Genomic DNA, 25,974 nt, shown 5'->3' on the forward strand with positions numbered 1-25,974 from the left:
TCTCACCAGAACCTAACCAACCTCTGGAATCAAGGGCACATCATGAAGGTGTTGAGTGTTTTTATATGTTGTTGAATGTCTGTAGGGGAAACAATACTGACCCAGTAGGTGTTTAATTGCATTTACACTATTGACACCATTTCTCTGAGTGTGTTATACATTTGGGATGGTTTGGATTGTTTGAATGGAATAACATGATTACCCATGGTACTGTGTGTCTCCAATTCCAAATAAACACAATGGCGAAAACTAGACAAAAATGCAAAATGAATAATAAATCACACAATGTCACTGAAGTCATGCAAAGAAAGAGAGGAAAAAAGATTAAAACATGGGCAAGCAACAGACATCATAAATGAAAAAACAGAAAAGAAAAAGCCAATGCATACAATTCTAAAATCATTCTTACCTTCTTCAGTCATTGTGTCATAATATTTTAGTTTTCCATATGATCCAAGTTCTACAACATCACAGTAAAAGACACAAAGATAAGGAACGAGCTATAATGCAAGAACTTCGTTTTTACACATTCTTAATTAATCAGATTCAAAGTTATACTGTCATCCTGCAATCGTAACTATATGGAGATGTGCAAACATGGGCCATGTGGCAGACAGCTTTCACGGCCCATTTTCAGAAATCACTTAAAATATAGTATTTTTCTGTGCCCTTCATTACAGAATAGGACACAGTTATGTTAACATCCAATGAAACAGAACACTTGGCAAAGATACTTCACGCAACCCTATTCTATAATTTTTATGGAGGTGATACTCCAGGAGCAAAGGACTGAACAAAGACAATGATCATGGAAACCTGCAGACCCTGGGACGCTTTGCCATGGATGAGTAGGCCCAGAAGTACATTTCACAGCTTCTTTTCAACAGAAGGCACTTCCTAGAAAATAAGGAAGCTACCTGGGAGAATCCAAAATGAAAAACCAGGGCTTAAACTTCCCTCCACTTTGTGTCTCCTGAACCAGGAAACGCAGAGTGCCATGTGTGCGACATGAGGAGAAGGCTGCAAACGGTGCCAGGTGCCCTGGGAGCAAGAGCAAGGTGTACTCCCAGGACAACCACCTGGCTCAGACGTGTGACAGCCCCCAGATCAATGTGTCACCTGCTGTGCTATAAACTTCAGGGCCTGGATAGGACCAGCAGCCCCTGCTCTGAGGGCAGTTGGCCCCCTGGCTTGGCTTCAGTGGAAACCCCTGGCTCATTTTGCTGTTTTTACCAGCTGCTGGCATGGCTGGGATGAAGAGAGAGAGGAGGTGGGCACCTATCATTTTTCTTTTCTTCCTGTTATTTTAAAATGGAAATCTTTATCTTTGTTGGTTTGAAGAGTCCATATTGTTTCGAGCCACATCGTAAGCAGGTTAAAAATATTTGTTCTTGGTCATAAAACACTTTGCCAATAAACTACAAAAAATTAATTAGACTCAAGAGATATCCCTGTGCTTCTGCAGAACATTTCCATACCCCATTAACTTGGGCAGATGCTGGAAATCCACATACGAATCAACAAATAATTGATGGGTTTATGTACAAGATGAATCTACCTTAAATCAATTATAAATGTATTGTATGCTTATATTAAACATTCTGTATATATTCTTTTCCTCACAAATTTTACCTAACGCTATTTTAATACGCTACCCCAAATTTTGTCTTGAGGAGAAAAGTCACTTTATTGTTATGTTTCTGCAAAAATCAGCTTATTCTCGTTATTGTTAGCTATATAACAAAAGATGCAGGTACTTAAAAAGAAACTAAATTTCATGTAAATAAGAAAAAAATTTTCACGAGTTCTGGGGATTGCCTTCAGTGGAATGTTTATTTCTAGTATTTTAAGAAGAGTAATCTATTATATATGCAACACTGCACAAGTTAGGAATCCTTAAGTGATCTAAGTAACTTCATAAATATTAAACACATGTTTACAGTGATTTCACACATATAATGTGTGTGTGTGTGTGTGTGTGTGTGTGTGTGTGTGTGTGTGTGTATAAAACCTTGCAGTAAGTTGATGGATTTCATCAGCCAAGTAATATTTTTGTAGTCTTTCTTCCTCTTTCCAAGTAAAGCAGTGGCATAAGCAGCTGGCATTTACTATTATTTGCTCAGGAAATAGACTGGCTGGTTTCATACATGCAAAGTTGGCTGTAAACCATATTCTACCATTGCATTTTCATGGGTCCATCTTTTTTGATGCAAACTTTCTATATGCAAACGTCTGTTTTCACGTATCAATCACAGACTGTCAAACATCTGTCTGTGGCAGATGATAACCCCTTATCATAAGAGAATCAAGTATAAATAAATACATACATGCAATTATATTGTTGAGTTATCAGTTTATGTTTATCTAGTCAGAATTAGATCTGTTCATGTTCAACAAATGCACACATTATTGCCTCTGTGGCAATGTAGCTGCTTCCCTGGATGAAGAATGGGACAGAAGGACAAGAATTCAGCACAGTGTACCAAAAAAGAGACAGATGATGGTGGAATAAGAGTAGAAAAAGCTGCATAGTGACAGGTGACATGGCACCTTGAAGCACAGCAATGAAGAAATGGAAGGGAAGAGTATCTGCCCAAGCAAAGGCAGCCATGTGTACAGTTTACAAAAGAAAGGGCAGACAGGAAACAAGCCTGGTAGAACATAGTCTTCAATAAGGTCAGGAATGGATGGTAAGATGGCACACACATTATCACATCCCGAGGAAGCAGGGTACTATGCCCAGGACGAGGGAGTCCTCTCTGCTGAATCAGGGCCTTGGAGGGTACAGGACAAGGAATGTGACAGTGACTGGGACAAACATAACATGCACACATATGCCAGAGTTCATCACACACCTGGAAAGTGGTTTTGTCTGCTCACAGCCTGTGACCAAGTCTAGCCTGGCTGAGAAGGGCTCGGAGGCACGAATGAGAACTCACCTGTATAGAATCATGGCTTTTAATCAGCACACTTCCTATAGCAAATAACCAGGACCCCCAACTTATCTTAACTAGTATTCAAACTGGGCGGAAGCTAAGCTGAGTTTCTTTAGCATGGGAGGAAGGAAGCTCAGAAATTCAAGAAGGCATTGTTTAATCCCATCTAGCAATGTTCATTGTAGCAACTGACAAGAGGCAGCCCTGGAGAAGTGATGTGTTACACGTGATGCCATTCTGGGTACAACCTGGTGCCTCTTCTCTATATTTCTCTATCTTAAGAGAAAAGTTCAGGACTCAGTGGTTGGTGCTGGGGATAAGCCTATCATGTGATCATGAAGGTGCCCAGCATGACTGTTGTACTTAAACTTCAGGCTGTTTGGGTAGGTGGGTACACAGGTACGCAGTCTTTTAGATTTCCAGAGGAACTGAACTCTTCAGTAGTTCTCTGTCCACTTCCTTCTGGTCTGGCCAACAATTTCCCTACCTGGCTTAAGGTACCTTTGAGTTCTAGTCCGTACTTTAAAATTAACAAAACCAAAGTAAGGGTCTTGTCTCCAGTCTTTAAGAATCTGCAAACAGGAATTAGTATTTTGAGTTCTTAAATTATTCCTTTGTTGAGAAGTGCACAAACATAGATTTTTTCCTTCCACCACTGCTTTTCTCAGCTGTAGTTTTGAGGCCTTTGGCACTCTCAATTCTTTTTCTGCAAATCCCAGAAGTGGAAGTAGCAGAAAAATGATTTCTCACATTTGAGGCCTCGAAAGTCTGATGTAGAAAATGTAAAATCAATAGAAAGATCCGTGGTGAGTTCACTTTATTAGATTGAAAAATAGAGGTCATGGAAATAGAGAAGTCAACGAGAACAAGCATTTTTTATTTCAATGTTAACTGATGGAAAAAATGAATTTTTTAAAGAGTTAAGTTTATTTTGGGATTGGTTTGACCTGGACATGAAGACATAAAATTAAGGCTTTCTCAGTACAGATAGTTTAGTAGTTTTTGGATAAAGCTGCCTAATATTTACTGAGGAAATGTGCGCAAATACTGGGTCCCTCGAAGGTTACTTTCAATAGTGCATGGAGGTTAAGAACATGAGCTCTGAAGTCAGGGTTGTGGATTTGGACTCAAGATCTGATACTTAGTAGATGTGTGACTTTGGCCAAGTTGTTTTACCTCTTTGAACCCCGGAGTCCTCAACAGTAAAGGAAAAGTGTGACTGCATCTGCCTTACAATGTGTCAGGGAAGGGCAGACAAGATGACAGCAAGCAATACGAAAAGCTGTCATTATTGCAGGCACCATAAACAAGTGTGAAAGAGGACCAGTGGGAACAGGAGCAGGCACTGAAACAACTTGATGTTTTTATTCAGGTTTGTTAAAACAAATTCAACAGGTTTAACGAGGTTTTGGGTTGTTGGGGTTGTTGTTCAACAGTAGAAGATATTCTGCTACACTGTGGCTAGTATTTTAAACATACCCTTGCATGAATCCTGTCTGTCCACTCTAAAGTCCAAGAAGAATCAAAACCTGGACCACAACCAGGGAGCAGGATATGAAAAGTGGGCCCTGTATTTCCCTGACTGTCAGAATTCCAGCTTGGGACTGAGATGCTTTCCCTTATAACATTTGCTTGTGAGCCTATCTCTCCAGCTAGGCTATCATTGGAGCAGAGACTCTAGTCCTCTTTAGATCCATCACAGCAGACACAGAACTGTGTTCACATCACATGCTTGCTACACATTTCTTAAATAAAGTATTCAAATTTGCAGCTCTCAGATGATAGTGACATGCAGGACATGTGCATATGTTGTGCTTCTCTGGATTTGTTGAAGTCAAGATGTCTGGCGCTGATGACAGGCTTCTGAATGATACTATAATGTGACCATAAAGGTTAAGAATGCTTCTGAGCAAGACAGATCAACCATCTAATTAAAAATATGACGCTACTACTAATGAATTGGTTGACCCTCTGAGCCTCAGTTCTTTCTGTAAAACGAGAAAAAGTGCAAGAAATGACTATTAATAAGAACAATAAGTTCCTAAACAGCACTTTGCAATGGGGTGGTACAAACATATTTAATAATTGGCTCCTCTCTTCATTGTCTGTCAAAGTTCTGCTGTGAACAGCTAAATCAGTTCAGTGCAAGGTAGTTAAACCCTATTCACAACACTAATGGGTGGCTATCCACCTATATTTTGAGATATGCAAGTTATTAAAAGCCCTTACCTTTCTTCCCCTCAACACCGGAAGGCTGTTGGAAGAAAAACTGTCCATCCACTTGCTATAAAACTATGTTTTGCAATATTTTATCCTGAACATAAATGATTTTTTTGCTTATTTCAAAAATCTGCAAATGTATTTTTAAGGCAAAGTAAAATAGTTTTGAAGTTATGTAAATGGATAATATGAAGGTTGAGTATTTGTAATTTCCCACTTTACTCCTCCAAACATAGCACTTATATATATTTGTAGACTTTGTGATTTTTAAGATTTTTTTGCAGGGTGTCTGAGTTAAAGTGGCCTGGCTATGTTTTTCATACTGTCTACTCATCTGCAAAATTTTCTTCACAATAAACACAAATTCTAAGTTAAAATCCATCTTCTAATATAACCCAACTTTACGCTTTTTGCTTGATTTCTCTTCAAAAAAGCCTATGCGGACTACAAAAAATTAATGGCTTTTCCTTTCTTTATTCTTTTATATCAAATGTTCCTGGCAATAGAAGTCATTTTTGTAACTAAGGAAAAAAAACACCTTAAGAGATGGAGGTTAAATGAGGAAACCACCGTGAATCCTCACATCAGAAGGAAGGGAATATTTTAACCTTCAAATTCTAAATCTCACTCAAAAAAGCTTTCAAAGTACTGATGCACTGCTGAAACTCTGTTTAGTATTCTGTGGGGGATTGATGTTCATGCACTGAACTCATCTAAGAGGTTCTTAAATGTGTACCCGGTTGCCTGAGGACATCTGCACCCAACATGTGCTACACATATTTGTCACATGCAAGGTGCTAACAGAGATGATCTGGCCCTGTGAAGTTCTTTTCACATCAGAATCTTCCAGATTTATGCTAATGAGTATTCTTTTTTTGCTCTGAGATTAAAAATCTCTCACTTAGATTTTTGAAATAGGTAAAAACTTTGGAAATCAAAATAAAGAGCCAAACTCGAGGGTAATTGGTATGGTTTGAATGTGTTCCCAAATTCATGAGTAATATGCAATGCAACTGGGTTGAGAGAAAGGTTAATTTTTTTGGGAGGAGTTAGAACTATGACCCTTGTATAGCGTTTGTGGAGTGGGTTCTCCCTTTCTTGCCTTTCCGTCACATTTCTCCCTCCAAAGATCTCCTGACAATGCAACAGTGAGCTACAGCGTCCAGCTTTCAGGTGTTTAAAATGATCCAGGAAACCAATGGGAAGTAGTAGAGATTATGAAAAGCTACAGAGTGCCCACCTATAAAGGGGCAGCAGCCTCTCAATTCCAACTGAATCTTCAGATTATTCATAGGTATCTGGTTTTTGCGTCAGCTCTCCTGATTTTTATTTTTAATTTTTTTTTTGGTCTTTTTCCTTTTATCGGTACCAGGGATCGAACTCACGACTGCCTGCTTGCAAGGCAGGTGCTTATGCCGCTGAGCTAAATCCCTAGCCCCTCTCCTGATTTTTAAATGCTCCAACAAATTCCAGATAAAAAAACAGTAACAGTGGGCTATATCTGGCTCATCAACTTGTAGCCCTTGGTTAAAATCAGGGGACTTATTTCAATTTTCTTACACATGTTAGTTGAATGAATGAACGAAACTAGTCAAGCTTTTGGAACTGGATAAGACTCTTGTCAGGTACCTTTCCTCAGAAGGTCAAGGACCCTGGCTTATCCCTGACTTTGAACTGGACTATGTCCCATTACGTTAGGGTCCTCTGGGTGGCCACCATGGAAGAGGCCATGTCAGGTGGACTGAGCTATGATGACCCCATAAATAATTCACTTTGATATTACTATTCCTGTCCAGGAAGCTCTGCATTACACAAAATGAATACTTTTTTTAAGTTTTGTTTTTATTTTGGGGAGGAATGAAAGTTTCTCATTAGCTTGTAATTATACAAAATTATCTTGCAGGAAAATATCTGGATTATGGAAAGTACTTACAGTGGAGGGTTCTGAAAGATAGATTAGGATCACAGGGGAGGTGGCAATGTAATTATGTGGGAATTATTGTTCTTGAACAATAATGTAGTCATTACTGTGGGCCATCCAGATGGCTCATAATAAAATGTCCAAGTGAGTCCCCAGATTCTCTGGCTTCTTATAAATTTGTCACCTAATTTACAGCCAGCTCCTCTGTGTTGTTGCTTAGCAGTATCAGTGGTTACTGATTTCTATCCAGTTAGGAGCTCACTCTGGCCATATTTCACTATACTTTATGTGCTCTGGATGATCAAGCATGAAAAACAGGACCAGGATGTGCTGTTCTGTTTTCCTTTTGTGGCGGCTAAAAAGGGACAGGATATAGAATAGAGTGAGCATGTTTCCAGAAAGGATTTTTAAATAAAAAACAATGAGCACTTTAAGCAAGAGAATCAAGCTAAAATAGTATGATTAAGAAGATTTTTGTATCTTTTATGAACATCCCTTTTTTTCTTTTCTTTTTTTGCTGCTGGAGACTAAACTCACAGAACACTAAGCTACATTCTCAGCTCTATATTTTTTATTTTGAGCAGAGTCTTTATAATTTACCCAGGCTGGCCTTGAACTTGCCACCCTCTTGTTTTAGATTCTTAAGTAGCAGGGGTTAGCTGCATACACCACTGCACATGGCTATGTGCCTCCATTTAATTGTGTAATTTAAAACTTTAATAACGATCTTAAAATAATTTTAAATACTGGTACTTTGTTAAAATTTGTTTCCCTTCTTTCCCAAAGTTAAGGACACAAAAAGAAGTGATGGCATAACATGATAGCTGTATTGTCAGTTTGGAGCCCTCGCAATCTTGAAAACTGCCTGCTACTTACTATCCAATATTTTAGAAGGAACATGTAAAAGGAAAAGAATGACAAAAATAATCATCAAACATGTCACACTAAAAGAAGTCTATGAATGTCACAGTCCTTTGTAAAATCTGTCAGTGGGTGAGTAAAAGGAAGAATGTGCAACTTAGGAAAAGAGATAATGTAAAAATCTTTGAATTTTAGTTTGCAAGAGGAAAATTTAGAAGATACTTTGGCTTTCAAAAAAGTGGCATCATTTAGTGGTTAAGAGTCTGATAAACCTGGAATTGTACCTGAATCTTTCACTTTCTACCTCTCAGTTCTTAGCCAAATTATTTCATTACTCTAATCTTCAGTGTCTTTTTATGTAAAATGGTTATAAAAATTCCTGCTTTATAGGATTGATATGAAAAATAAATGAGTTAATATATATAGGTATCAATAATATCTGGCACACAGAAGCATTTATTAAATATTAGTAATCCTGTTGTTATCATCACTATTGCTTCTGTGCCCATCAGTTCAGAGTTCTAGTTAAATATTCAATAAGAGAGCAAATAATATTGTGAAAGATAATGAAAAAATGGTTTCAATTGCAAAGAACATAGAACATCTGAAACCAACCATGCAACATTTGGGATTCATTTCTTGTGTCAGAAAATCTGAGCTCTTCTAATAGCAGGTTTATTTCTAAAACATGTTCTTAATATTTTGGGTTGAGTTTTCAGGTGGAGGTTGGGAAACTGACATTTTCACTAATAACATCTTGGATACATTTTTGCATCTCTGTAAACTACAAAATCAAACGAAGGGCACTTTCTGACAGAATTCTGTCAGATCTTGGAGCTTTACATTTATTACCCAGTTTTAAAATTGGCAAAACATTTCATTCTCTTTCTGTTTTTTTTTTTTAAGTATTTACAAGGTGGTACATGTAGATAGGGCCACTGCTTTCTTTTATAGAAACACAATTTTGGTGGCGTTCCATTTGATCAAGTCTTGTGATTTGGGAGGGGTGACTAAAGTGAAACAGTGCTTCTGTAAACTACTGCAGTCACCTACCCAGGCAAAAGCCCCTCTTCTGCCCCTAGCACCCTCGTGGGATAGAAACATTAGCGTGTCTTTCTGTTCTTTTTCCACTGCCCCTGTATTATTTGAGGCTACTGCAATAGTCTTATGTAAGCTCTCATTTCTTTACTTTTTTTTACTACACATCTATTCACAGAACTTTTCATTTACTGAAGTTTTAAAAAAATAAAATTAGTGTAATCTTTTTCAAACACAAGATGAAAATACAACCCTTTTAAATCCTGTATATGCTGCCTTTCTGTGTTGGAATTTTATTATGTATCCTCCCCAACTTACTTAGCCCCTCAGAACCTTGTTTGGTGGCTCCTTCCTCCAGACGGCGTCCTGAAGTGCTACAATCTCCAGGGCAAGTCACTTTCCTCCTCTGTCTGTACTAGACATGCACTGCCTGTTGTACTTGTCAAATGTGTCTGAATCTATTTATTTGCCTTCTACTCTTTAGAGCAAAGAATCTCTGCACTTTGTTCATTCCATCATCTGCAGAGTTCCTGGCACTCTGTGGGTTCCAACAAACGCTGCCGAATTGAATTAAAACACCATTGAAAATGCTGTTAGTCTTCTTCAGCCTTGTCACTTTTGGTTCTGTCACCGGTGAGTCTTCCTATTTTAGTCTTACCTGCAAGCTTAACTATTCTGCTTTGGAATCTTTGCAGGGAAGAATCTGGGAAAGGGAAAATGTATCCGGCCTTGACTCTTTGAGTCCTGATCATTACTTTAATAAGGTAGAGGAATTTATATCATGTGAAAAAGCCACCATGAGAGACTTTAGCACACCAGAAATAAAACGATGGCCACATTTTGGAAATGGGATGGAGACACTGGTGGCTAGGATGGCTGTGGTGTGCTGACTACACAACAGCTTGAATGTCCTCTTGGATCCCATCTTGTGGCCTGACTGGACTCAAGGGTTTCTGCTAGCAGAGAGTCAGCTAACATATCCAGAGCTTAAATGAATGAATTTAACATAGAATATTCATATGACTTAAATTTCATCTAAGTGTCAATCACTGCTCCTTTTTTAAATACAGATTTTGCATATAATATTATATTGTATGCAAATGCGTTTAAAATGTAAGTAGCAAAGATATGGTAGAAGGGTAGGAAATATTAAATGTACAGTCAATTGTGCAATTGAGATTAAATAGCAAGGGCCATCAGCAGACTATGATAATACAGCAGAATTAGGATGTTGGCCTAAGGATGTTTTAGCATGATTTAAAAAATTAATGCAGCAATTTGCTTGTGCAGTCTTTTATCAGTATGTTCAAAAATACTTTTTTTCTGTGAAATATCTTGTAAGGGCCCCAGATGAAATCCAGATCATTTGGAAGAAAACAAGTTAAATATCATGTCATATGAGTTCCGTAACATAACATTAAGTGAAGTAAGTCAGACATACAAGCTCAAAAATTGCATAATTTCTCTTATATGATAAACACAAAATATACATACATACATACATACATATATATATATACCTATACATTCACACACACATATATACACACATACACACATGCACATATTCAGAATCTGCCCAAAAATGTCTATGTCAGGAAAGAAAAACTTGTATAAATATTTTAATACCAAGCTTATTGAGATATCATGAGATTAATACAAGTTTCCTTTGGCATCTACAATTATAAGAGGTGCTCAAATAGTGACTATTAGCCTCCAGACATTTATTACGATGGTGATCTGCTGAAGTATGCGTATTTTTTGGTGGATTCTGTATATACACATACAAATAAAAAACAAGATTGAAGAGAGATAAATAGGAAGTAGGGAAAAGTTCAATTACATCCCCAAATTACATATTATGTTCTTTTAAAAAGTCATATATATATATAAACATGTTTCATTTATACTACTTGTTATATTAGTTCATTGAAAAGAGAGTTTTGTGTTACTATCTGTTTGGATCTTTTCTGGAAGAATCTTTTTGGTGTATGTCTTGCACTGTGAGAAACTACTTTGAAGATGATACACAGTGTAATAACTATTTTTATTTGGTTACAAAATTTTTTTTAATGAGATAAAAATGACAAGAGAACTTTGAATACATGGAAGCTATAATTATATAGTTTATAGATAATTTTTGCTAAACTAGAGACTGATAGAAAATCATTTCTCACATCACAGATAGGTATAGTAAGATATGAAGAAGTGGCACATGCTAATTAGTCTTCTTCTTAAGGGAAAATGTAGAAAAGAGAATTAAGTGATGTGTTACTAAACTGCTAAAAGCTATTTAAATATATGATAGCTTTCAGAAAAAAATTAAAGAACAACTGAAATTGATTTATTTGGCAACTGCCTACATGGAACTGATGATGTGCAGGCACTGATTGTACTGAGCTGCCCTCCGAGGTAGTGTTATTTCCTTCCCTATTTTATAAAAGAGGAAGCTGAGTTATGAGGGTGTTACAGAACTTGCCCAAGATCACTTGGCTAGGAAGTGGCAGAGTTGAGATTCACATCCAAATGTCTGGCTCCATAGTGTGTCTGCTCAACAACCATTTATGCTCCTCCTCCTAAGAATCTGATGGAGAGAGGCTGCCAGCCACATCCTAAGCAAGGGAGAAGAGATTTGTTTAACTGAAGGATGGTCCACATCTGCCTCTGAACGGAATCAGCTCTTCATTTTAATCCTCACTAGCTTTGACCAGATGGGTTATAGTCCTGACATTAAGACAAGAATATTTAACTGTTTCCCAGATAGAAACTTTGTATGACCTATTACATCAGTTCTGGAAATATGGTACACGGAAAAAAATAATTAACTAAGAGAGTGTTTTTCAGAAACAGCAGAGGAGAATTTTCCTCATAAATAGTTTTCTGACATGTGATTTATTTACTATGGAATTCAACTCTTGCCAATGACCTAACAGTCTGAAAGTTAAGGCAAAGACACACACACTGCTGATAACCTGGACTGATGTGCTGCCACTGTATGTCAAAGGTCAGGTTCAAACAGCATTTGACCTGAGTTTCTGGAATACAACTAGGCTTGGGCAGCACTGACAAGTGTTCCTCCAGAGACCAGCATAAAGCAGGAGTTTATAAAGGAAAATGTTCCCACAGGGGTTACCACTCATGCCAGCCCACAATAAGAAAGAATTTTGTAGATGAATAGGTGAATATATGAATACACATACCCACAGTAACAAAGCAATTTATTGTGGACCTATAAGCTTTATAAAAATGTTTGACTCTTTTCAAGTGTGTGTGCCCACATATTTGTATATTATAGTCTCATTAGAGCTTGAAACAACCTATAATAAAGAAAACTTGGTATGGATGAGAAACTTCCTTTTAACAGCTCAGGTGAAGAGGCCAGATCTGGTAGATCTGATTGGGCAAGATCAGGTGAGAAAGAGGACCTGATGGCTTCTTGACTCTTTTGTCCACAGTATGATCAGCATCCAGAGGTGAGTGCACAGCAGAGGCAAATCCTAGCTGGACAGGAAGAGCTGTCTCACTACTGCATGCAAGTCAATTGACCTGTGTTCTGTCCAGGGATGCCTTGCTATTTATTAAGCAATCAGAGATACCGTTAGTGTCCTTGTCTTTCATTTGGAAGAAAACATTACGAATATCCCGTATCACAGCAGACAGGCATGCATCAGTCAGTCCACATTAAAATTAGACAGTCTTTGGTAAAATGGAAGTGCTCTTTGTTCAGGATTACCCCCATTCTTTGGTCCCCCCTGGGGTGATAGATGGCTTTCATCTCTGGGGACTCTGAGTCCCCCTTTCTAAAGGAGGTTCCTTTTGAGTTTAAATCCTAGAGAATGAAGATGAAACAGTGCACTTTATGAATGCTTTAGTGCCTTTTTTTTCTTTATGCTATATTTAAGTTCAAGTTTCAATGGAATCAATTTTGTGGCCATATACCTTTGTGGCCTTTAGTTCAAAGCAGATGGGGATGTGGCTAGAGAGAGAAGGAGAGAGTTTGAGAAGGGAAGCAAGCAATGGAGAAAGAAAGACAAACAAAGAGAGAGACAGAGACAGAGAGAGAGAGAGAGAGAGAGAGAGAGAGAGAGAGAGAGAGAGATTGATTCCTACACTCACAAGCATTTATTTCACTAAGGCAATTCACATTCCCTATGCTCCAAATAATATTTATAATTTGTACCACACAAAGAGAGATACAATTTCAACCATTTTCAGTGTTCTAATATGGGAACAATGCTTTACTGTTCTCTAAAGAAAAGAGCTATTTAATTTGGCCTGTGTTTGCTCTGTGAGAGGCATGAACAACATGCTCTCCTCTGTTCAGGGATTTATACCACTGTCACCTTATTAACCTGTGGCCATTCCATTTGATTTTCTTCTCCTCCAGTGAAGATTTTCCATACTGCTGCTTATTCACTTACCAGGTTGAGGCTGCATGCAAACATTTTCCTTGCTAGTTTAAACTGATATGTAACTTGGGACAGAAAGAAACGTTACAATATTGCTTTTCAGGGACACCTCCACATTTTGAATGAAACAGGCATGAAATGAGTTTCTTTGGGAATCAAATGAAAATTTATGAAAGCTCAGTTTGAAGTTTTAGAAAAACAGAACAACAAGCTCTTGCGTTTGATGAGAAAAAAGGAAAGCCTGAAATCAAGTAAAAGTTTGATCTTAGTGTGAGCTCCACGTTGACATTGAAAGTATGTGCTACAGATTTGAATGACTTTCCAGAACAGAGGCAGATGGCTCTGTGTACAGACGATGAGTGTGCTCGGCTGCAGATGAGTGTGGGTGGAAAGCTCCGGCTTTGAAGTCAGACCCTGGAACTGCGTGGTTATGAGTCAGGCATGTCACTTCTCTGAACCTCAGTTTCCACAAACATGCATGTGAATCTCCCCCGAGACTGCGGAGAGAATCACACCGATGATATGAGATGTGTGGCATGGTGCCACTCTTCAGAGTCTCACTTGCTTGTTTTCCTTCTTTGCCATCTCCAAGGTTTCTAGCTCCTTAAGTTTAAGTCACAAATGTGCAGGTATACAACACCACACCACACATACACACATGCACACGCACATGCTCATGCACACATGCATGCACCCTTAGCTCCCCTTGGCAGGCAGAGGTACTGGAATATCAGTACAGCAGGCCATCACATGCCTGCTCATCTTCAAGGAGCCCTCCTTTCTGTGGGCCAACCACCCGTGTTTTGAGTCCAGTCAGCTCCTCTGCTGCCCACACTCCTTCCTCCCTTTCTCTATGAACTTTTTCGTGGTGGCCTTTCCTCAGGGTTCATACAGCACCACGGCTCTGATCCTGAGCGTATTCTGTGCCAGACACCATGCCTGTGCTGTACATGCACCAGGGCGCTTGCCATCATGCGATGTTGTATCCATAAATGTGAGCTTTCCCCGCTTCACAATGACAGACACAGGTGACTCTTCAGTCAGGTGACTCTCATACTGGGAAAGCTCTTTTTCCGCTCCACAGAGTGTTTCACCACGAGTAGCTCAACACTGTAAGGTGGTGGTAATCAAACCACCCCAGGGGCCCTGCAGTGGCCACCTTGGGGAGGACCCCAGCTTCCCCTGTAATATCCTCTTTTTTCTGCCAATATTTCGATTAAAGCATAGAAAAGCTTCTGTCTTATGATTCCTCCTAATTCTGGTGGACATACCTTCCTGTTTTTGGCCTTTTTCCCCAAAGTATTCTTCTGGCTTACTCTGCATGCATTTAAAAATCAAATTATATAGTCTGATAGGGTGTCTTTTTGCCTTTCATAATTAAATTGCCTTTTTGAGCTTCATTTGACGAGAACTGATACCTGCCTTGTATGCTAATATTTATTTAGATCTTCTCTTATGTTCTTCAGAAAGGATGATGATTATCTTTCCCATAAATATTTAATATTTCTTGGAGGTTAATCCTTGGTACTTGGTGGCTTTATTGCATTTGTAAATCTTTACTGCTTTTATTTTTTCTATTCCTTGTCTATAGGAAGGCTAGTGAAATAAGCACCTTGCACAAAGATCTGACAGAAGGGAACTCTTAGTGGTCCTATTCATCAAAAAACATTATTTACTCTTCCATATGGAAATTCCTTTGAAAAAGGGCTGTGCTGTTTTAAAAGACCAAAAACTCGTGATCTAGGGTACAGAGAAGATGGTGAAAAAATAGGTCTTTGTTACACATCTGTAAGATTTTTCCAATCAAGACATTCTGGAATTCAGGCCCCAGAGTCGACCTGCTTATCTCCTTATGCTTGACCCAGACTGACAAAACCTTGGGAACTATGGCATTAAGATATCATGACATCCTATTGTCTGGTCTTGAAGACCTAAATGCCTTCCTCATCCTGTTTAGATCCATTTTGTACCGTGCTGTTTTGTATGAATTCTCTGTATATGAAGATATGGACAACTATTTGGAAGAAAATGAGACAATACGATAGATAGTGAAGATCTTTGGTTGTCTTGCTTTGAAATTTATGTCTCTTACGTTTCTTTCTTATGTTCTGTTTTGTTGTTTTTAATTTTAACCTCTTTGAAATAAAAAAATATCGCTGGGAGAAAAAAAATGGTGGCTTGCTAGGAAACTGTATAGAGACCTTTCCAGGGAAAACAGCCCAGATGCTAGAATCTGACAACATGGAGAGGGCCAGACAATTGGAGAATGATTCTCACTAACCCAGGAGGAAACTGAAAGAAAAATAAAATTAGGAAGAGGAAGGAAAAGCACAGGTGGAGGGCTGAAGCCCGACACGCTCACTGAGATCTGTTCCATGCTGTGCTGGGCACACCATGGAGATGGACAATTCAAGGTTGTGCCGAAGCCACGGCTGCTGATAATGGGAGTTTGTGAGTCCCAGGCCATTGGCGGGAGGACGTGGCACAGTGTGGAGTGGAGCCAAGGTAGAGAGCTTTATTGGCTCTCGGTGAGTGCTGGAAATTGGGTCCTGTGGCACAGGAGGCTGACTGGAAGACATCTTGGAGTAGGGCAGAGACTGGTGCCGTTATGGAGTCAGTTAACCACCCCTGACCCACAGAGGACTGGTGGGAGCAGCTGACCCACTCTGCTGGTTGGGAACCAATAGCCAGGGACGAAATTGTTCGACCCTGTGACGTCTGCCACAGCACAGCGTAAAGTGCTGAAGGCAATTGCAGGTTGATTGCCTCAGAGGGGAGGGGTCAACCCTCAGCGTCCCTGCCCGCCACCTCAGATATCAGCAAACTGGAGAGAGCAGCAAGCCCCCAGCCAGCATGCTTTAGAAAAACTGTAAGGAATACAGAGGCGGCCTGAGACCACCTCCACACACCTGTCTGAAAGAAACCAGAAACATGACAAGAGCAAAAGATAAGACAACACCTCCAGCTGCTGACCCTGGGAAAATAAGCCCAGGGGAGGTAAATACAGAAGAGAACCAGTCCAGCAATCATGCAGTGTTACCACAACATCAGCAGACATAAAGAAATACATTTGTGAATTCATAGATGAACTTAAAACTGAAATTCTAGCCCAAGTGAGACAAGAAATAAAAAGGTTAATTAAAGAAATGCTAAGCCCCTCTCAAGAAAACACAGAGGGAAGAAGGAAGGAACCCAGAAAAAGAAGAGAAACCTTTGGTGAAGAATATAAACAAAATCTAGAATACATGAAACAGATCCAAAGAGACTACCAGGAAACTAAAAACTCTATTGAAAGCTAGCAAAATGCCTTGACAGCAACAAAAGTTAGCCTTTCAAAACGTGAAGAGAGATTTACAATGTGTGATCGTGAAAAAAAAGACCTATTAAAAATAACAAGGAACCAAGAAACAACAATTCAAAGGCTAAGAGATGACAAGAGGACCTATAACTTAAGAATAAAAAACTTAAGCAAAGAAGCAGGAGTAACCACAAATGAATTACAAAGACTATTCACAGAAATAATTAAAACTACCCAAGCATAGGAAAAAGAAATGATATCCAGATAAATGAGGCATACAGAACTCCAGCCAACTACAACCAAAACAGATCTACACCCAGACATATAATAATCAAGATTCCAGAAATCCACCACAAGAACAGAATATTAAAAGTGGCCAGAGAAAAGAAGCAGATCACTTACAAAGAACAAATCATCAAAATAATGACAGAATTATCAACACAAACTATTAAAGCGAGAAGAGCCTGGGGGGAAATAGTCCAAGCCCTGAAAGAAAATAACCTCCTACCCAGATTAATGTACCCTGAAAATCTCTCTGTCTCAAAATTAATGGAGAAATAAGATGTTTCCAAGACAAAGAGGAACTTTGGGAGTTCATGGCCACCAACCCAACCCTACAGAAAACACTGAAGGATATTCTAGAGAGAGAGAGAGAAAAAAATATCAGAATTCCAGCAACAGTGGCAGAGAGGCCTCAGTGAACAAGGAGGACAGTGGAATGAAGGAGAAAAATGGACAAATAATAGCAGAAAAATATAATAGCAGAGTTGAGGCAGAAAAGGTGGGCTATAATTTTTAACACAAATAGCCTAGATACACTAACAAAAAGAAACACAGGCAGAGTAGGTTGGGAGGCAGGATCCATCGAGATGCTCTGAATAGGAAATATACTCAACCTGAAAGAAGGTTAATAAACTGAAAGTCAAAGATGAGAAAACGAAGCTCTAAGTGACAGGGAACCAGAGAGAAATAGGGACAACTCGTCCAGCAGCTGCAGATAGGCTGGAAAGTCATGACACTTTTGTGTAGTGTAGAACTACAAAGCTAGCAGGAAGGAAAACCTTGTGGCTTTAGTAAGTAAAAGAGTACAGCTCAAGATCAAGCTCATGGGTAAAAAGGTTCAGCACCACTCAGATAGATAAGGGGCTGCCCCCTTAATATAAAAACTAAAGGAGTTAGTGGGACCCAAAATATACAAAGCATCCTGAGAAAGGGAAAGGCGAGGAACTGTCTAGGGCAGAGGACATTAATAGTGTATCAGGATTTAAAAGCCACAGTAATCTTATCACTCTGCTTAGTTTGACTTTATTTTGTTTGGGTCAGTCTACTCATACTAGATTTAGGGCACAGATAGCTATCCCCAAAATAGCAAGCTATACTACGGTAACTGTCCTTAATTTCCCATTAACTTAAACTGAAGACTTGTATTACTTACATTGTCTTACTATGACTGATCTTATTTGAAGCTGGTTTGTTAAACTGCTGTTTTGCTTTGACTAATCTTATTCGAATTTGGTATGCTTGATAATATTAAGTCTAAGAGGCAACCACTCTGAAGATGATAAGATGTAATAACATATCCATTCCGGTTTGATTATTAACTGCTTTTGAAGTCCTACAATGTCTCCAAAGTTGTGTTTTTATTAAAATAGCTATGTAAGGATATGTTCAATTATTATATGTCTGATGATGTGGACAACTCTATTGAAAATAAGAGAAAGCATAATAATTACTGTAGATCACCTAATAATGTGGTTTTATATATCTTTTTCATTTCATGTTTTTTTTTAAGAATTTGTTTTCTGTCTTGTTATGATCTACTTTTCCCTACAATACAGAAAGGATAGATATACATGTGGAAATTCACATATGGAGAGAATTTCTAAACAGTTTACAGGAACAGATTATATAATGCACGATGTAACGAACAGATACTCTGAAGAAGAGACACTAAGAAACCCAGTGCTAATTCTGTAACATTATGATATAAAATCTAGGAAAACTATTATTCACTGTTCAGATGATATTAGTCTCTTATGTTCAGTTTCACATATGTAAAGATAAGGACAGCTACTATGAAGAGAATGAGGGACATTATGGCAGTCACTATTGACTTCCCCAATGTCAGGTCTTGAAGACCTAAAAGCCTTCATCACCCTGTTATGATCAGATTAGTCCTATAATGTTCAGTACACATTCACTGTGTGTGAAGATGGGGACAACTATTTGGAAGAAAATTAGAGATAATAAGACAGACAGTGAAGACCTCCAGTGGACTTGCTTTGAAATCAGTGTTACTTAAAATTGTTTCCTTATGATCTGTTTTGTTCTGTTTTGGTATGTTTAATCTTACCCTCTTTAAAATATGGGCAGTTGTTTTGAAGATAGCAAGAAGCTTTATAGTAGCCATTGTTGATCACCTTGTATTTTGTTTTTACATCACATTCTATGTCTATTCGTGTTTTAACTGACTCCATTTTGCTTTGTCACATTTGGTTTTATTCTCTTGAAACAAAGTAATAACTGTAGGAGTAATAAAACCTAAAATGTGTAATTGTTATTATAAAACAGAGAGGAAAAGCAAGCATGTATGTTTAAGTGTGTAAAACAGGTAACCATATTACTAAGTTTTTGTTGGATCATTGAACAGAACTGTTTGCAGTCTCACTGTTTAAGTGTTCACTTTGTATGCTTTAATTTTGTAAGTTGAACAGCAACTTCTAAGATGACAATATGTAATCTATCAACTAGTGATTTTTTACTGTTTTTTTGAAATTCTGTATTAATTCTACCCTGTTTTCTGTTTTGCTTTTTTTCTTTTTAAACAAAATCCTTTATTAAAAAAATAAAAAAAATCACACCACCTATCAGACGGGGAAATAAGGGAGAAAAACTATCTTTCATAGCATCAGAAGACTTCCTCAACTAGTCTGGAGGAAGGGTAACATAATTGTGTCTGCTGGAAAGTAATAAGCATTTGGCCCTGATAACAGATGTGAAGTGAGCTTACCATGGGGAAACTCACCTGTCTTCTTAACTGCAAATAAGCAAGTCTTTTAAAGACATCCTGTTAGAGGCTTCTGAAGGTTTTGTCATGATAAACAGCCTCAAAAGAATTGGGGACCTGCTGCTGTCCTAAATGTTTCCAGGAATGGCAGTAAATAATCTTTCAGTTTAGTGACAGGCTCAGCAGGCAAGTATGAGCCCTACTTTTGTGTTTCTTAAACTACTTACTACATTATTTGATAAATATTGATACTAATATTTTTATAATTAAAATGTAAATCAAAATTTGAGCCTCCACAAGGGAGAGAGGAGGTTACAGTCTTGTTGGAGAAGGATCAGAGTCCACAGCAGGAGAGTGAGGCACTGCCGCTTTTGCAGTTTTCTTCCCAAGCTCATCTCAATTCCACATCGCATGGTGAGAGCTATTTCACAGGTGTTTGGACGTACAAAGCAGATGAATGGTTCTAACAATACGTTTCATATCATCTTGCGGAGGCAGTAATTCTTTGAACTTATAAAGTGAGGCCCACGGAATACAATAAATCAAAGAACCAATTTTACATCAAGGGGAAGAAAAGCAAACCAGAATAATGAATCATTTAGAAGAGGAAAGGGGAAGAAAGGGTCAGCAGAACTCATCAAGAGGAGCGGCATGGAGAGAACATTTCTCGTTGCAGCAGTGGCTCTAGAGCTGGAGAAAGAGTTATTCAATCATCCAGTGAATACTGACTAAGCACCTACTTTACTTCAGGACCATGGTAGAGACTGCAGGGGATACACTGCAGGCTGAGCCAGATGGGATTGCTCTACACAACTGCAAGACGACCCCTGACCAAACAGGACTTTGTTGATCACAACTCAGGAGGCTTTGACATGACATGGATTAAGAAAATCTGCAAAGCTAGAGACAGGCCGTTCTCCATTCGAAAAATTACTAAAATGAGTAATCATCAGTTCACTCAGCAACTACATGTTGGGGGTCTTACTGTGCCAGGGACTGGGGCCAAAGCAAAGCCTGCCTCAAATCCTACCCTACTGGAGACAGAATGGCAACTACAGTAGGAAACAGCAAATAAATGCTTTCATAGCGATGTGTGAATTGAGAACAATAGAGCAGGGCAAGGAAGATTGTGAAATTCAATGTATCATTATTTCTGATAGAGTTTTCAAGGACTGACTGAGCAAAGCCTCTCTGATCAGGTAATATCTAAAAGTGGATTTGGTGAATGGAGCACAGGAACTACTAGGGTACCTGGGGAAGAGGGGATATGTGCAAAGGCCCTAAGGCAGGAGTATGGCTGCAGTTTGTAGAAGGAGATTCAAGGCAGCCACAGACATGTAATAATGGGAGTGACAGATGAAAGGAAAGAGAAAAGGGAAGACAGAGAGGAGGACATAAGAAGGCATGCAAGCAGGGAGAGGAAAAAGTCAGGAAGGGACAGAAAAGGAAAAAGGGAAGAGCGGGGAGGCAGGTATGAGACAGAGACACAGAGGCAAGTAATAGGGGGCCCAGGGCCACTGTAATCCTAGATCTTTGTGATGAGATGTTTTGAGTAGGGGTGGGGCATGATTCAACTATGCTACAGGGGAATTAATATCCTTAGATGACAAGCTTTGGGAGATGCCCTTTGGAGAGGGGGTCAGGATTTAGGGCCACAGGAAAAAAGCTGGACACATGGGCCAGCAGAAGGCCTTCTAAAAGGAAGGAGAAGGGGAACATCACACCTCTGTTCCCTGTAGACAGGACACCTGAGAAGACAGGAGGAAGGCTACCAGGGATGGAAACTAGAAGGTGGGAATACAGGACCTCAGCTAGGGTCTGCCGTGGAATTACATGGTGTGGTCCTGGGAAAATACTTCCTTACAACTCTGTGTCCTCTGCAAGTGGGCCACTGGCAAATAGCTACTCATGGCAGTGGTACCAGAGAGAGTTCATGGTCGAGCTAGCTGCGACAGCCTGAGTTAGGAGCCTGGCTTTATTCACCCAGGTCTCTGACCTGGGACAGGTGCAGTTTTCTCATCTGCAAATGGAGATAACAGATCTTCCCTCCTGGGCTTGTTGAGAGGCTTTGGTTAGATAATGTTTGCAAAGGCCTTGGTTCCTAGCAAGTGTTCACATGTGACAGTTCAGATCTGAAGGTGGCCTGGCTGCAACATCTGTTACCCTATGGATCACCAGAGTTGATTTGGCTGATCTGGCAGGCTAGGTGGGCGTCCCCTTGATCCCTCTCTGCTCCAAGTGTGTCTAGAAGCTACATGCTAGGTTGATGGGGACACCATCAAGGGGATGTGAGTTGCTGCTCTCCCATGCCACAGTCTCCACATGCCCTCAGATATGACAGCTAAAAGTTATTAACTGAAGTAAGCAAGATTCTAGCTTGAGATCCTTTTTGTACTGGTCTTTTCTGAATAACACTAGCATTTAAATAGCACTTATTGTTAGCCAAGGCTCATTTCATGGGCATCTCATGAATTAGTTCATATATTCTTAAAACACCCCAGTGCAGTCCAATGAGATATTACTATTCTTACTTCACAGACAAGGAAGCTGAGGCACAAAGAGGGAAACGAATCATCCAAGATCACACAGCTAAAGGACAGAGCTGGGAGTGAAACCCAGGGGGTCTGGGTCCAGAGTGGCCCATTCTCTTATCAATCATTGTGCTGACCTCATCTTTGGTGATTCCATCCTCATCAATCTTTATCAAAAATAGGAAAGAACTTCAATCTCCTGGAGTCAGATAAGGGGATCTAATGAATTTGATTCTCCATGACTTAGCAGACTGGACAGGCTCCTGGCCTGGCTCCAGGCTGGGTACAGACATGTCATCTACCTGGCCAGATCATCAATGTGGGGTCGATGACATTCAGATGAGGTCACAGGCAAGTAAGTGTTGGGTAAGTGGAAGCTCCTATTGCCGATAACAACCGTCTCTTTTTGGCAGTGAAAATACTACCACATAGTACATGCTCTTAAACAAATAACCTTGTTGCTTCTTTTTCTCTGAATTTTTTAATGGTCATTTCTCATGGTGACTGTGCTTGGAAAACAGAAAAGACTGTGGAACTCCTTCTAAAAGGTCTTTGGCAGGCAGACTGGATAGAGCCAGGCTGTACTGCTGAAGCCTGCTCAGGAGCAGCTCAGGACCAAATACCGTGCAATGTTCACGATCAGTGTCTTGAACCACAACAAATGAACCAGAGGGACAGAGGGCTGGCAAGGTGGGGAGAGGCAGTTAAACCATCTTTCCCCATTTCTCTTGCTTCTAGTAGGTCAGTCCTGAGTCTTTATTCCCAACATTCTATGCTTTCTTCCTTCATGTAAGGCAGAGGAAAGGAGAACTATTCCCCCCTCTCTGGCACAGAAGGCACTTCAAACCTTTCTCAGTAGCAACAAGAGCAATAAGAAGAAGTGGTGGGCATGAGTGCTGCTTTCCTAATGTCTACCTTCCCAAGCACACCCTGATTTTGTGGTGCCAAACCACCTACTTCTGGTTCCTCTCGAAGCTGGGGTGGCCCCTATCCCTGTTATTGTTCATGTGATGTAAGGAGAACTCTACTTTTGAGAATCCTAACAATTTAATGATTAAAAGACACAGCTTTCCTGTTTTCTGCTCCCCTTCTTTCAGCTGGGCTACAGGTATGATGGTGGAAAGCACAGAGAATGGAAGAGTTGCCATCCTCCGAGGATGAAGAGGGGAGACACGTGCTACAAAGAAAAGAACGAAGTGGAAGGTGACTGGGTCTCCAATGTCAGGGCCTTGGACTGCCAGCGCTGGACTCTGGCTACCTGAGAACAGTAAACCCTAAAGGATGATTAAGCCATTTGTATTCTCTTACATGTCACTGACCACAGTTTTAATTAAAGCAAAAACAAACAAAACCTAACCAAAACAAAAAAACTGCCAATAATCAGGAAGCTCTCACAGTATGCTTTCTGGGAATGCTGCATTGAATCCTCATACACTTCTGATAGAGGAACTATCATCATCTTCTGCAGCATATGAAGAAATCATGCACTTATCACAGTGGCGTTATACTTACTAACTTGGCAAAGTGAAAAATTGAGCCCAAGTGAGGCTGGATAGGTTGCTTAAGGTCTCAGAGCAAGAGGCCAAGGCAGGGTTTGAATCCAGCAGTCTGACTGCTGGACCACATGTGAGTACACACACAGCATGACTGGACTCCAATGCCTATCCGTTCCTATATCAGTCTCTCCATTGTCAGTACCAGCTCATTAGGTTCTCCCAGAATTGCAAGTTGGCTATGGGGTTACCTTTCCTGAGTAGACAGTCTCCAAGTCCCTCTGGATAGGCAAGTCAATAGCAATTTCATGTAGAAGCCAAGAGATGAGAGTAAGGGTGCTGGGAAACGAAGAGGAATGGGATTGGCATGGAGTTGCCATAGCAACGCAGGTCTGGTTGCTGTGGACTCTCCATGGGAACCTACACCTTGCAGAAGTCTAGGGACAGGCTTGTGCTCCTGAGATTTAGGCTGGTATCTACACAGGTGTCTGCGAGGAACACTGAGTTGGACATGACGTGACACAAGGGGTCAGAGTAGCACAAGAAGCATGGACATAGAATTTGAGTCAGGCAGATACCAGCTGAAATCCAGGCTCTGCCATTCACTTCCTGTGTCACCTTGGTGAAGCAAGATATAGCCTTTTATTGGTGTCCTTGCCTGCAGGACAGAATAGGGCAGGAGTAAAGATGAGATCGTTTACAGAATGCGTAGCAGCACCTGGCCTACAATGAGCATATGGCAAATGCCAGTTGGTATAATATTATTATTAGTTGATAGTTGAGGCTACTTCTCACTCTGAGAGTGCTCCATCCAGTATCTTTGTTTTAGGTTCATAAAAATGTACACCTATGTAACATGATGATTTGCTTAGAGAAAATGTTAAAATCAATAGAGGACAGTGAATTTACTAGAAAGATCAATTCAGACAGTGCTCATCTAATCTCAAAGACTGATAATTCTAGCTCCCTAGGGCCTTTCTTATAAAGAAAATAGTCTTTGATCCAGTCATTCTGAAGAGTATTAGACAGATTCTTTCTTTTTCAGAAACACTGTCTGTTCAGAATGCTGTGTCCCTGCAAATGCACTGCTCAGCAGTCTGGTTGGCAGGCTGACAATGGCTGTTCCTTCCACACAGTATGGTCTGCCTGGAGCACACCAAACAACAATGCACAGATGACCAGCTAGTGATGTGTGTCTCAGAGACAGATGAGGTCAGAGGAAAGGCTGTTTTCCTTTGGTACTCCTCCTATGGACAGATGGAGGCTCATCTCTGCATCTTGAGTCTGGGTAGGTCTTAGTGACTATTTGAATGAGGGATCGCAGTAAAGTGATGCCCTGGGACTTCCCAGCATATGTCATATGGAGCCTTGTAGCTTTGGGCTGGCCTCCTGGAAGGTTCATCATTGGAACTTTTGGCCACCAAGAAAGAAGTCCAGCTATGTCTCCCTTCCAAGTACTAATCAGGCCCGACCCTGCTTAGCTTCTGAGATCAGACCAGATTCAGGGTGGTATGGCTGTAGACAGAAGTCCAGCTATGTGGAAAGGCCTTGAGGCTGTATGGACAGCCAGAGGGATGCAACCTAGCATAGCCCATTCACTGTGCCTTCAAAAGTGCCAGGCATGTGAGTGAGGCCTGCTTGGACTGACTTCCCTGCCCACTCACCAGTTAGATACCAAATGATCAAATGACCTCAATCAGTACCAAATGGAGCAGAAGAATCACCTGGCTAATCCCTGTTCAAATTCCTGATCCTCAAAAACATGAACAATAATGTTGTGGTTGTTTTAAGCACCAAATCAACACAAATGCAGCTGGATCCTGTTACTCAAGCTTAGAGGCCAAACCATTTGCCAATGAAGCTTTTTAGCCAGTGCTCAATCTCAATGGGTTTTTGAAGACAAAAGTATCTGAGTGAAACAAATGAGCCACAGGGAAATGTACTTCCACCTGTCCTAGATGATGTTTTCAAATGAGGTTGAATATTTCCCTCTAGGTCTAATGACTGACTACCAGAGGTGCCAATGCTCTCCGCGAGGTGAATTCCAGGAACATCAGTGTCTTTTAGTAAAATAGGGAAGCTGCTGAATATTGTGGGGTCAACATGGGGACGTAACCACCACAGTGTCCATCTTTCAGAGGAGGCAGTTTGGCACGAGGATGTGTGAATTCAAGTGATTAGACACAAACCAAAGGACAGATGACTATTTCCGAGAACTGTAGGTTAAATTTTTGGTTGTTCTTGGAATGGAAAATAATTG

The 25,974-nt window shown here is 40.0% G+C and overlaps 1 protein-coding gene across 6 annotated transcripts in view; it reads right to left on the minus strand.

Moving 5' to 3' along the window:
• Positions 1-25,974, minus strand: part of Slc24a2 (solute carrier family 24 member 2) — a 237,483-nt gene that overhangs the window by 58,992 nt on the left and 152,517 nt on the right. For 4 of the 6 annotated variants that reach the window (XM_063251786.1, XM_023566037.2, XM_063251778.1 and 1 more), the window contains one exon: positions 410-460. The exons of the other annotated variants lie outside the window; for them this stretch is intronic. In XM_063251786.1, coding sequence (XP_063107856.1) covers positions 410-460 — 51 coding nt within the window. The remainder of the gene's footprint in view (positions 1-409; positions 461-25,974) is intronic. 6 annotated transcript variants of the gene reach the window in all.

Source organism: Cavia porcellus, unplaced genomic scaffold, assembly GCF_034190915.1.
Source record: "Cavia porcellus strain 051 isolate PalLab524CR breed Dunkin Hartley unplaced genomic scaffold, mCavPor4.1 scaffold_1, whole genome shotgun sequence".
Taxonomy (NCBI): domain Eukaryota; kingdom Metazoa; phylum Chordata; class Mammalia; order Rodentia; family Caviidae; genus Cavia; species Cavia porcellus.